The sequence below is a fragment of the Hyperolius riggenbachi genome, chromosome 3, assembly GCF_040937935.1.
Source record: "Hyperolius riggenbachi isolate aHypRig1 chromosome 3, aHypRig1.pri, whole genome shotgun sequence".
Taxonomy (NCBI): Eukaryota; Metazoa; Chordata; class Amphibia; order Anura; family Hyperoliidae; genus Hyperolius; species Hyperolius riggenbachi.
Genome location: NC_090648.1, coordinates 306,995,040 through 307,008,934, shown reverse-complemented (window position 1 = coordinate 307,008,934; position 13,895 = coordinate 306,995,040). Strand labels below are relative to the sequence as shown.

Sequence of the window (13,895 nt, the reverse complement as noted above, 5' to 3'; positions counted from 1 at the left end):
CAGTACCTAGAACTGCAAGGCAAGAGTGGTAGTCACTCAGCAATCAAAAGGCAAGTGGCCAGTATAGTTTAGCATCATCATTTAAAGGTACAAGACTATATGTATATCTGTAAGAAACCTGTGGAAGAGGTCAGTGCTACATAAATACTAAATAATAGTAATAACGCAATACAACGAGACAAAGACCAATCACACTCACCTGTTCAAATGGCACACTTCTCGCCAACAGCTTTATCAAGTCTCTTGCTCTTATAATAGCATAGGGGTCAAATGTCTTCTTGGTAGTGGCTACTGTCATACTGCCTTCAATTAAATCTAATTCTGCCTTCAGAAACTGAAACATGGAATTTACAAATGTATTATTTCCCAGATAACCATAGCCATTTAGTACATATTATACACTCTAGGGTTGTCAGTAAAGGAGCATATACACTTGCAATAACTATCATCCAACACGATTATTAGAGATCATTTAAGAACAAATTGCTGTAAAGACATACAGTTCAGCTACACCCCAAATAGGATTATTCTGTTCTCAACTCTAGACTGGGGAGGGGGGAGGATAAGTGGAAAATAGGCTTCGTGAAGTTGCCCCCCCTACTATCAGCACAAATAAAAATTCCATCATGCTTGGTTAGTGCTACATTTGTGCTGCAAAAATGAGAATTTGTGCCGCTATCATTTTGAAAATAATAGCACTCATTTCCAAAACCATACCATCACCCAGCCCCCGTACGGCAACCTACAGACATGAAACTGGTATGGGTGGGAAGTGCTGTGCATGTGCTCATTTGTGCTGCAAATTGTTGTATGTGGGCTAGGTGCTGGTATGTTCTGTAAATAATAAGTGCTATTATCTTCAAAATAATAAAAGCAGCACAAATATTTTTTGCAGCACAAACGTAGCACTAACCAATTATGATAGAATTTTTATATCTTCTGACACTGTAGGGGGGCAGCTTCATGCAGCCTGAAAAATGCCCTGCTGCAGAGGGGGTGGGGGGGGCAATAAAAGAGTAACAATAGGGCCCATAGTTGGCAGTTCAACAAAAATGGATTGTCAACAACACCTGTACTCACACTATTTTCACCCAGGAGAATCACAAATGAGTTATAAATGACAAAATTAAGGTGTGTCCTTACATTGAAGTAAAATGGTCAGGAAAGGAGTAAAAAAAAAAAAAAAAATTCTACATGCTTTGTGACAAAACAACTTATTACAAAGTGCATGACGTTATTCAGCACAGCTCTAGATTTAGGTCGCATTCACAGTGGGATGTTGCGGAGCTGCGTTATAAAGTCTTATAACGCAGCTTACCGCACTGCAATGCTAATCCTATGGGCCGTTCACAGTGCGACGTTAAAGTCGCGTTGAAAAATGTTGCATTGTGGTAACTCACTGCTTGCAGTGCGTTACCTCTTAACGCAGACACGTTGTGACTTTAACGTTGCATTAAAACACAACGTCCCACAGCCTAAACCTGTACAGCACAAATACTAAAAAGTGTTCAGCTGTAAACAGTAACTGCAGAGTTGTCCAGATATTCGTTGGGCCTAAGAGGATAAGTAATATTTATTTGCTGAAGCTCAGCAACATTTTAAACAACAGTCACCTGAAAACTGTTCGAGATCTATTTGGATAAGCATTTTAGGATGATCTCTATACAAACTACGGAGCTTGGTTCTCTGTGAAGCAGCCTGTTTGTTTATATGGTGAGGGGAGAATGAGCAGGAGGCTCTACTACAGGAACTACAAAAGATGGCATCAGTCCTTTCCTACTATAGAGTGGTCCATTAGCATGGGATAGGAACTCATGATCCAGTAAACTTTTCTCTGAAGTTTTCTAAGGGCCTGTTTCCACTACACGCAGAATGGATGCAGAAAAACTGACTCCAATGAATGCCTATGGGAAAATCTGCATCAGAAAAATTGCATTTGGTGTAAACATGCCCATAGGCTTTCATTGGAGTCAGTTTTTCTGCATCCATTCTGCGTGTAGTGGAAACAGGCCCTTACATGAGATTTGGTTTTTTTTACCTATCATAAAAAATATACATACAAGCTGTACATTTGACCCCATGATCACTGCGAGCAATCATAGCAGTCATAGCGACAGCAGAGAAAGTGGACTGGGACGACAGGTGAACGGCGGTAGCGGTGATTTTGTGCGGGCAACGTTGGTGAGCCCCGATTTTTGGTGCCAGCATTCTCTGGTCCTTCAGGGGCCAGAGGCAGAGACTGCTGGTACCGAAGTGGTTAATCTGTGACAGGTATTGTTAATATTGTGACGCAATATCCACAAAATATACAGTACCTCCCATAAAAACTGCTTGTTCAAATAAATACAATGTTGGCAACCCCCCCCCCCCCCAAAAAAAAAACTGCTTGCTCAAACTAATAAATACAATGTTGCCAATACTCACACATTCACCCAGTGCTTTCTGTACTAATGGCCAGCATTCTTTTAGGTAAGCTTCTCTATATTTGGGGAACAGTGTAGCAAAGCTGCTCTCCTCCAGCAATCCTCTGGGGTTATGCTCTTTAGTGAAAGGTTCTTCCTTCCAGCCATCTGGGACGGTGAGAAGCTCGGATTCAGCCACAACTTCAAAAATAAAAACAAATACAGGTCACACCTCCATAAACAGCAACTGTATGCTAAGTGTGAACACCACAGCAGGGAGACTAGGACAATGGCTAAAGGATGAAATTGTATAAAATAATGTGAAAATTCATTGCTGCACTATAGACTTGTACTCACTAAAGGAAACTGGTTTGAGGCGATCCTGCTGTGCCGTTTCAGTTGAGAATCTAGCATGTGTGCAACTGTCCCATGATGTCATCTAGCAATCTGCCATGGCATTGCTTGACGTTAAAGCAGACCCAAACCAAACATTTTTTTAATTCAAAATATTTAGTTGCACCACTCTGACACATACAAAGATAAATACACTCCTTCAAGCCTAAGAGCATTTCAGTGCATGCTTTTCACCCTTCTCTTTTTATAAATAGGGTTATACAGGTGGCAGCCATTAGCAATTCCCCTTTTGCTGGACACCACCTACTGCACCATTCTGACGGATTCTGTCCCGGCAATATGAAAGGAAGGGAGGGGTTCCTTTAATAAATGTAAAATATTTTATATTTGTCATCATGCAGCTGAAAAAAGGCTGCTATTTATTATAATTTAGAAAATAGATTTTATTTCTGAAATCTTGCATTTTTAATTTGGGTCCACTTTAAGCAATGTGTCTGGACAGCGCTAGCTCCTGCAGCGTCACCCTACTAATCAGGCAACCGCTAACACTGATAGAACAGGTGTACGAACCTTAAAGTGGACCTGAACTTAGAACTCCTCTCTGCTCTAAAAGATACACAACACCATAATAACCTTTAAGCAAAAAAAAACAAAACAAAAAAACGTATCCGATACAAATCCTAAAAAAAAAAATGTGTACAGTTTCTACTTTCTGATTCATGGCAGCAGACATTAACACCCTGTGCTTTCAAATGGGCTTATCTGCCATAGGCAGTCATGTATCACAGGGGAGAATCAAATTACAACTTGTGAATAGACACAAATGAGGGGGAATTACACAGACTAAACTCTCTAAATACATTCAGGGTGCATTTCTTTAAGTTTTCCTTCAGTCCTAAACAAGAGTTCAGGTCCACTTTAACAGGTCAACGTTTATCCCTTTATCAGAAGAATTGTTTGAGTCAAACAAAGAAACTGGATAAAGAGAATATCAAGGTTTAAAATGAAATAAATATTGTAGACACAATCTCTCTCACTTTAGGTGTCCTTTAACCCTCCTGGCGGTTTATTAAAATCCGCCAGGGGGCAGCAAAGCCGTTTAAAAAAAAAAAAAAAATTTCAAGGTCTCGCTACATGATAGCCGCATCCCCCAGCCCCTCCGATCGCCTCAGGCGATCAGAAGATCCCGTTCTAAGAACGGGATCTCCTGGAGGGCTTCCCCCGTCGCCATGGCGACGGGCGGGATGACGTCACCGACGTCGTGACATCAAAGGGGACTCAGATCCACCCCACAGCGCTGCCTGGCACTGATTTGCCAGGCAGCACACTGGGTCTGGGGGGGCCGCTGCGGCGCGACGGATCGGCGGGTAACGGCAGTGATCGTCATGCACACGCAGCTAGCAAAGTGCTAACTGCGTGTAGAAAAAAAAAAATTATGCAAATCGGCCCAGCGGGGCCTGAGTTAACCCCCCTGGCGGTCTATTAAAATCCGCCAGGGGGCAGCAAAGCCGTTTAAAAAAAAAAAAAAAATTTCAAGGTCTCGCTACATGATAGCCGCATCCCCCAGCCCCTCCGATCGCCTCAGGCGATCAGAAGATCCCGTTCTAAGAACGGGATCTCCTGGAGGGCTTCCCCCGTCGCCATGGCGACGGGCGGGATGACGTCACCGACGTCGTGACATCAAAGGGGACTCAGATCCACCCCACAGCGCTGCCTGGCACTGATTTGCCAGGCAGCACACTGGGTCTGGGGGGGCCGCTGCGGCGCGACGGATCGGCGGGTAACGGCAGTGATCGTCATGCACACGCAGCTAGCAAAGTGCTAACTGCGTGTAGAAAAAAAAAATTATGCAAATCGGCCCAGCGGGGCCTGAGTTAACCCCCCTGGCGGTCTATTAAAAACCGCCAGGGGGCAGCAGAGCAGGTTTTTTTAAAACCATGTAGCGAGCCCAGGGCTCGCTACACGATAGCCGCTGTGCAGCGGCATCCCCCCGCCCTCTTCGATCGCCTCCGGCGATCTCCGATCAGGAAATCCCGTTCAAAGAACGTGATTTCCTGGTGGGCTTCCCCCATCGCCATGATGACACCGACGTCGTGACGTCATTGGGAGTCCCAATCTACCCTCAGCACTGCCTGGCCAATCGCACGGGGTCTGGGGGTGGGGGGCGCGCGCGCGACGAGCGGAGGCAGCTAATCGGCACGGAGCGGCGGCGTTAAGAGTGCACACGCAGCTAGCAAAGTGCTAGGACTTACCGCCAGGGAGGTTAAAGGGGACCTGAAGTGAGAGGCAAATGGAGCTGTGAGATTTATTTCTTAAAAAAAGAAAAAAAAAAAAAGTGAGTTGCCTGGTGATCTTACCTTATCTCCATGCTTCAAAGTCTATGGCTAAAAGTATTATGCCTGGTACACATCATGACATTTCCAGTTAGATAGACAGGTCTAATTGATTATTTTCCAACAGTTCTGACCCGATTTCCAATTTTTTTTTTGGAATCGATTTTGCATTTAAGTGATCAAAAAAACAATCAGTCATGTTGGAAATTATCGATTGGACCTGTCTGAAGGGAAATTGCATAGTTTGTACCAGGCATTATGCTAGGCACACACACAACACAATTTTCTGACAGATTTACTGTCAGATCAACGATTTCTAGCATGTCTGATCTGATTTACGATCAATTTTCCATTCCATCGATTTTCCATTCACTGCTATGGAAAAATCAGTTGCAAATCAGATCGGACACGTTGGAAATAGCCAATATGACAGTAAATCTGTCAGAAAATTGCATCGTGTGTACCAAGCATTGGAGGCAGAGGATCAGCAGGACAACCAAGCAATATGCATGGTTATAAAGGAAATAAATATGGCAGCCTCTGTATTCCTCTTCAGGTGTGCTTTATGCCCTTTCTTATAGGGTTTACTTACATACGATATTATGTGGTATAGAAATAAACAAAATAAATGTTCATGCTGCTAGTTTCATGCAGCTGACTGACAACTCGCAGCTGAACGCAAGCAGCACTATTGCACAAATCGCTCACAGGCATATAGCAGAAAATTTAAAGTGACTCTTTCCATGTACTAGCGGATATTATGAGTACAATAATGAAAGGAATTCTGAACCAACATTTCTAATGAGGTTCTGATCCCATAGTCACAAAAGTAGAAGTAGTGTGTGGCTGCTGTGCTGCAGTTTATAAAAATGATAGATAGATAGATAGATAGATAGATAGATAGATAGATAGATAGATAGATAGATAGATAGATAGATAGATAGATATGAAAGTCTGGACATACATAAGAGCCACTACATGTGCCATGCAATGAGTGGCCAGCTGCTAGTGAGCGCCTCCAAGCAGTGTATACGCACAGCAGCCACATTATACTAAACAGACAGCTTCATTGTCAGCACAACAGCTTGCACTGCGCCTCACTCACTGGGCTTGGCCTCTTGCTGTCTCTTTCTACCAGACCGGGAATCCCGACTGTCTTCCGCCATGCTGCCACTGCGTGTGACCTAAACATTGGTGGTGCAGTGTGCACCATTACACATCTTCCGGTGTTGTGTCTGCACATGCGCAGTATCAAAATTGTGTAGAGTTACACACTCACGGGATTTCTTCACACATGCAACAGGCTGGCTGAGGGTGTTTCCTGTTCCACTGTTATTGGCTGGCTGCAGAGTGCTTCCTGTGTCATGGGGAGGTCACTGGTGACTGGAATGATGGATGCTTCACTGTGTTCCTTGCTGCTGGATAGATCCTACTGCCTGGCCTGCTGCTTTTTAGAAAATTTGCCGGCAGCTTAGGGGTTAAAGACATCGGATGCAACAACTTCCCCCCCCTGGAAGGAGCCGTCCAGCCTGGCTGGGCTGGGGGTGCCCTCTGGTGCTGCTAGAGAGCAGCCTGCGGCAGACTATGCTGTGCATCATCTCTGTACTAATATATGCTTCCTGTGTCCTGTCTTCATCCCCACCGATGCACCTGTTCCCCCTGAGCTAACAGCATGGATGTGGCTATGTAACTGCCACTGGGGAACATGTAGCCAGCTGGGATGGATAGAGGACACATGAGGTATCACACCGGCAGACAGGTGAGTGTAAGCTGCTCAACTACGATTTGGTGAAATCCGGATAGTTAGTATCCGGATTTCACCCAGTTACCTGGGCGGGGGGGGTCAAGCTTACCTATCTGACGTCTTCTTCAATCCGTCCCTCGGCGCCTCCCACGATGCGGTCCACACGCATCACGTGATTACAAACACTTCCTCCTTCACCCCGGAAGGAGGAAGTGTTTGTAATCACGTGACTGCCGCATGGACCGCATTGTGGGAGGCGCTGAGGGACGAACCGAAGACGTCAGGTAGGTAAACTTAAGCTGGAGGTCGTCCTGTACTGCGCAATTGGCGCTGTCAATCACCGCTACATGGGCCGGAGCGGACCGCGCAGGCGCAGTACAAAGCGACCTCCAGGTCGCTCTGACGTCATCGCTGGGGACCGGGTCGGAGCTCCGGCGAACGGCTGAAGGCAGAGCTGCGGCGAGGCAGGTCCTGGGAGCTTGGGGCTGGAGGAAGCCCCTTATAAGTACCACTCAGTTTACTATTTATGCCCTGATGACTCCTTTAAATGGCTTTGTGCACACTAAAAGATGTACAAAGCTACATCGCACACCCACTATACTGTACATGATGCGAGATGCGACCTAAACGGCGCATCAGTGCACCGTTAGCGTCGGTTAGTGAATCAAGGCCCAGGTCTCTGCAGGGGCCATACCTTCAATTCCAGGACTTCTTTATGCTGAAGATAGTTTTCAATCGCTTTGGCTGTATGTTTAGCGTCATTGTACTGCTGCAGAAAACATTTAGGTCCGATCATACGGCTCTCTGATGGATAATGAGAAAAGCATACACCCACATATAGGATTTTCACTTTTCGCAGTTACAGAACTATCACATGAAAAAGCCCCACTTGGCATCTTGCCAAACTAGTGGTCAAAGCAACAGCCAGTAAGGCCTCTTTTCCTGGGGCAGTTGAACAGTGTGCTCAGGAAGAGTTTGAGAGGCAGCTCAATGCCTATCAACTGCTTGTGGAAATTAAGCCTCACAGTGCCAAAGTTGGGAAGGAAGAGTGGAGTGGGCATTAGGGCTGCACGATTTTAGGGAAAAATCGAAATTGCGATTTTTCTCTCAGAAATTGCAATTTCGATTTTTCCCCGATTTTTTTTTTTTTCAAATGCTAGGGGGGGGGGGGGAAGAGGTTGGTCCGCACTGCCCGGTCCTGTCCGTAATACTTTGCTTCTGGCCCCGCTGTGCGCGGATTGGCCAGAAGCAGTGAATATGTATGAGAGTTAATGAGCGGGGAAGGGGGGGCGGATCCACTCCAGCAAGCGGCCGGGCACATGCAGCATTACCAATCACTGGCTAGCGATTAAATGACGGCAGCGGTAGGCGGAGCTGTATGCTCTGTACAGCTCCGCCTACCACTGCCGTCATTCCATCGCTAGCCAGTGATAGGTAATGCTGTATGATGTGCCTGGCCGCTCGCTCTAGTGGATCCGCCCCCGCTCATTAACACTCATACATATTCACTGCTTCTGGCCAATCCGCGCACAGCGGGGCCTCTGGTCCCCCGCTGTCACTTAGTTTCGTTTTTGACGACTCACCAGTCGCCGGCCGCCATGCGTATTATTGGACGCATTCACCAATGCAATTAGCGCTATTGCGGACCGCAACGCGTACAAAAATACGCGTTGCCGCATTCCGCACGCGTAGATATGCGGCAACGCGTATTTTTGTACGCGTTGCAGTCCGCAATAGCGCTAATTGCATTGTTGAATGCGTCCAATAATACGCATGGCGGCCAGCGACTGGTGAGTCGTCAAAAACGAAACTAAGTGACAGCGTGGGACCAGAGGATTCCAGAGCGGCGCCGAGGGCACAGGACTGCTGCAGGGGGCTGGTAATAGCCCCAGGTAAGTAAAACTCTTTACCCCCGTTCAGTTAAGGTTCCCTTTAAGGACCAGAGCCTTTTTTTTACATTCAGACCACTGCAGCTTTCACGGTCATTGCTCAGTCATACAACCTACCACCTAAATGAATTCTCCCACCTTTTCTTGTCACTAATATAGCTTTCTTTTGGTGCTATTTGATTGCTGCTGTGAGTTTTACTTTTTATTATATTCATCAAAAAAAGACATGAATTTTGTAAAAAAAAAAAAAAGATTTTTTTTTTTACTTTGTGATAAAATTTGTCAAATAAAGTAAAATTTTTGTATACATTTTTGTCCAAATTTATTGTGCTACATGTCTTTGATTTAAAAAAAAAAAAACATTCAGTGTATATTTATTTGTTTGGGTAAAAGTTATAGCGTTTACAAACTGTGGTGCAAAAAGTGAATTTTCCCATTTTGAAGCATCTCCGACTTTTCTGACCACCTGTCATGTTTCATGAGGTGCTAAAATTCCAGGATAGTATAAATACCCCCCAAATGACCCCATTTTGGAAAGAAAACATCCCAAAGTATTCACTGAGAGGTATGGTGAGTTCATAGAAGATTTTATTTTTTGTCACAAGTTAGCGGAAAATGACACTGAGACAAAAAAAAAAAAAAAGTTTCCATTTCTGCTAACTTGTGACAAAAAAAAAAAATCTGTGGGGTGTTTACTGTCCTGGCATTTTGGGGGGTGCTTAATTGTAAGCACCCCTGTAAAGCCTAAAGGTGCTCATTGGACTTTGGGCCCCTTAGCGCAGTTAGGCTGCAAAAAAGTGCCACACATGTGGTATTACCGTACTCAGGAGAAGTAGTATAATGTGTTTTGGGGTGTATTTGTACACATACCCATGCTGGGTGGGAGAAATATCTCTGTAAATGACAATCTTTTGATTTTTTTTTTTGATTTTTTTTTTTTTTTTTTACACACAATTGTTCATTTACAGAGAGATTTCTCCCACCCAGCATGGGTATATGTAAAAATACACCCCAAAACACATTATACTACTTCTCTTGAGTACAGCGATACCACGTGTGGCACTTTTTTGCACCCTAACTGCGCTAAGGGGCCCAAAGTCCAATGAGTACCTTTAGGATTTCACAGGTCGTTTTGAGACATTTGGTTTCAAGACTATGCCTTCCGGTTTAAGGCCCCTAAAATGCCAGGGCAGTTTAGGAACCCCACAAGTGACCCCATTTTAGAAAGACAACACCACAAGGTATTCGGTTAGGAGTATGGTGAGTTTATAGAAGATTTTTTTCTTGTCACAAGTTAGCGGAAATTGACACTGTGAAAAAAAAAATAAAATTCAATTTCCGCTAACTTGTGACAAAAAATAAAATCTTCTATGAACTCGCCATACCCCTAACGGAATACCTTGGGGTGTCTTCTTTCTAAAATGGGGTCACTTGTGGGGTTCCTATACTGCCCTGGTATTTTAGGAGCCCTAAACCGTGAGTAGTGAGGAGTAGTCTTGAATAGAGATGGGCCGAACCTCCGATTTTCGGTTCACGAACCCCGTTCGCGGAAGGTTCGGTTCGCGGAAAAGTTCGCGAACCGCAATAGACTTCAATGGGGATGCGAACTTTGAAAAATAGAAAAAATTATGCTGGCCACAAAAGTGATGGAAAAGATGTTTCAAGGGGTCTAACACGTGGAGGGGGGCATGGCGGAGTGGGATACATGCCCAAAGTCCCAGGGAAAAATCTGGATGTGACGCAAAGCAGCGTTTTAAGGGCAGAAATCACATTGAATGCTAAATTGCAGGCCTAAAGTGCCTAAAACATCTTGCATGCGTATAAATCAATCAGGGAGTGTAATTAGAGTTCTGCTTCACACTGACACACCAAACTCACTGTGTAACGCACCGCAAACAGCGTAGTTTGCGTAGTGATGGCCGTGCTGGACTGATGCGCAACATGGCCAGAGTGCAGGCCGTGGCAGTTTTCCAGCCCATATGGTTGCCGGGCTGTGGTAGCTCAATGATAGAACAACAGTGACTGTCCAGCTGATCACATTTGGTCTGTCCACAATGAAGCAACGACCTTATTATCGTCTTGTATGTAGGTAGGCATAGGTAGGAGACCCAGTATAGGTAGGTAGGTGTCCCAGTAGTTGGCTAGACATAGGTAGGAGACCCAGTATAGGTAGGTAGGCATAGGTAGGAGTCCCAGTATAGGTAGGTAGGTGTCCCCGTATAGGTAAGTAGGTGCCCCAGTAGTTAGGTACGCATAGGTAGGTGTCCCAGTATAGATATTTAGGGAGGGCCTGGCTGGCACAGTAATAACAATTACCAAGGTCCAGCTGCAACAGATAGGGCTGTACAATGTCAGTGAGCAACACAAAAAAAAAACACATCTAGAAAACATAAGCTCTCAAAAGAGCTGTTGAGGGGTGCTATTTTAGCAATAACAATCAGCCAGGAGCAAGCCAAGAGCCTAACTAATCTTTCCCTCAGTGTTGCTTGCGAATTTTCGCCAAAGCCATTTTCGCATCGAAAATCCCATTTTCGATTTCGCCGAATTTTCGCGAAAAATAAATACTATTTTCGCTTCAAAAGGCGAAATTTCGCAATGATATTTCCGCATTAATTTTCGCCTAAAGTCCGTTTTTTCGCGTTGAATATCTAAGCCCCCTTAAAAGCTAGAATCACCAAATGTGCAGGGTATATTAAATAGATATGTGGGTACAAGAGGAAAATATTTTTTTTCAAAAAAGACCTTATAGTTTTTGAGAAAATTGATCTTAAAGTTTCAAAGGAAAAAAGTATAAATTTAAATGCAGTAAATGACAGTTACTTAAGCAAACCTAGAGGTAGTGTAAATGTACTAATAGCAAAAGAAAGGGCCAACTGCCAAGTGCAAAGGGCCAAGTGCAAACTGCCAAGTGCAAAGGGCCAAGTGCAAAGGGCCAATTGCAAGTGCAAAGGGCCAAGTGCAAGTGCAAAGGGCCAAGTGCAAGTGCAAAGGGCCAAGTGTCAAATGAAAAGGGCCAAAGGCAAAGGGCCAAGAGCCAAGGGCCCTTTGCACTTGGCCCTTTGCACTTGGCCCATGGCACTTGGCCCTTTCTTTTGATATTAGTAAATTTACACTACTGCTAGGTTTGCTACAGTAACTGTCATTTACTGCATTTAAATGTATACTTTTTTCCTTTGACACTTTAAAATCGATTTTCTCAAAAACTATAAGGTCTTTTTGAAAAATTTTCCTCTTGTACCCACATATCTCCTTAATATACCCTGCAAATTTGGTGATTCTAGCTTGTAAGGGGGCTTAGATATTCAATGCGAAAAAACGGACTTTAGGCGAAAATTAATGCGAAAATATTCGGCGAATTTTCGCCTTTCGAAACGAAAATAGTATTTATTTTCGTGAAAATTCGGCGAAAAGAATATTTGCATTTTCGCTCATCACTGCTTTCCCTAGAAGAACAAGTCTGCAGCAGCTGTCCCTAGTCTGTCTCTAGCAGGCACACGAGTGAGTGTAATGGCCAGGAAGCCTGCCTTATATAGGGGGGGGGGGGGGGGCTCCAGGGCTTAGTGTAGCCTGAATGGCTACAATGTGCCTGCTGACTGTGATTAGAGGTGGGCGAACAGTTTGGCTGTGTTAGCCGAACTGTTCGGGCTGCCCAATCTATCATTTATCTATGCCTCTTACTACTTCCGGGTCGCAATGACCCGGAGTAGTACGTCTGCGCTGCCCGGCGGAGCGCGTCCTAGCGACGCGCTCCCGTTGCCGGGCACTTTCTGCGCATGTGCGTGACGTCACTCATGACGTCACGCACATGCGCAGAAAGTGCCCGGCAACGGGAGCGCGTCGCTAGGACGCGCTCCGCCGGGCAGCGCAGACGTACTACTCCGGGTTAGTAAGAGGCATAGATAAATGACAGATTGGGCAGCCCGAACAGTTCGGCTAACACAGCCAAACTGTTCGCCCATCTCTAACTGTGATGCAGAGGGTCAAAGTTGACCCTCATAGTGCATTATGGGGCGAATCGAGTTTCCGCAAAAGATCGCCTGGTCCAGGCGAACGCGAACCACCAAAGTTCGCCTGGAACCGGTCGCCGGTGAACCGTTTGGCCCATCTCTAGACTTGAAACCAAATTTCTCAAAATGACCTGTGAAATCCTAAAGATGCTCATTGGACTTTGGGCCCCTTAGCGCAGTTAGGGTGCAAAAAAGTGCCACACATGTGGTACCGCCGTACTCAGGACAAGTAGTATAATGTGTTTTGTGGTGTATTTTTACATATACCCATGCTGGGTGGGAGAAATATCTCTGTAAATGGCATTTTTTTAATTCTTTTTTTTTTTTTTACACACAATTGTCTATTTACAGAGATATTTCTCCCACCCAGCATGGGTATGTGCAAAAATACACCACAAAACACATTATACTACTTCTCCTGAGTATGGCGATACCACATGTGTGGCACTTTTTTGCACCCAAACTGAGCTAAGGGGCCCAACATCCTATGAGTACCTTTAGGATTTCACAGGTCATTTTGAGAAATTTCGTTTCAAGACTACTCCTCACGGTTTAGGGCCCCTAAAATGCCAGGACAGTATAGGAACCCCACAAGTGACCCCATTTTATAAAGAAGACACCCCAAGGTATTCCATTAGTAGTATGGTGAGTTTATAGAAGATTTTATTTTTTTGTCACAAGTTAGCGGAAATTGATTTTTTTTTTTTTCACAAAGTGTGATTTTTCACTAACTTGTGACAAAAAAATAAAAACTTCTATGGACTCACTATACTACTAACGGAATACCTTGGGGTGTCTTCTTGCTAAAATGGGGTCACTTGTGGGGTTCCTACACTGCCCTGGCATTTTAGGGGCCCTAAACGTGAGGAGTAGTCTGGAAAACAAATGCCTCAAAATGACCTGTGAATAGGACGTTGGGCCCCTTAGGGCACATAGACTGCAAAAAAGTGTCACACATGTGGTATCACCGTACTCAGGAGAAGTAGTATAATATGTTTTGGGGTGTATTTTTACACATACCCATGCTAGGTGGAAAAAATATCTCTGTAAATGGACAATTGTGTGTAAAAAAAAAAAAAAAAAAAAAAATCAAAAAATTGTTATTTACAGAGATATTTCTCCCACCCAGCATGGGTATATGTAGAAATACACCCAAAAACACATTA

At 44.6% G+C, this 13,895-nt stretch overlaps 1 protein-coding gene across 1 annotated transcript in view; it reads right to left on the bottom strand.

The window, feature by feature from the left end:
- The window catches only part of KRR1 (KRR1 small subunit processome component homolog), a 37,895-nt gene extending 31,542 nt beyond the window's left edge, over positions 1-6,353 (bottom strand). Inside the window, exons 1-3 of the mRNA XM_068276652.1 lie at positions 6,195-6,353; positions 2,425-2,603; positions 200-334 (exon numbers count right to left, since the gene is read on the bottom strand). Coding sequence (XP_068132753.1) covers positions 200-334; positions 2,425-2,603; positions 6,195-6,255 — 375 coding nt within the window. The 5' untranslated portion in view covers positions 6,256-6,353. The remainder of the gene's footprint in view (positions 1-199; positions 335-2,424; positions 2,604-6,194) is intronic.
- Between the last annotated feature and the right edge of the window lie 7,542 nt (positions 6,354-13,895).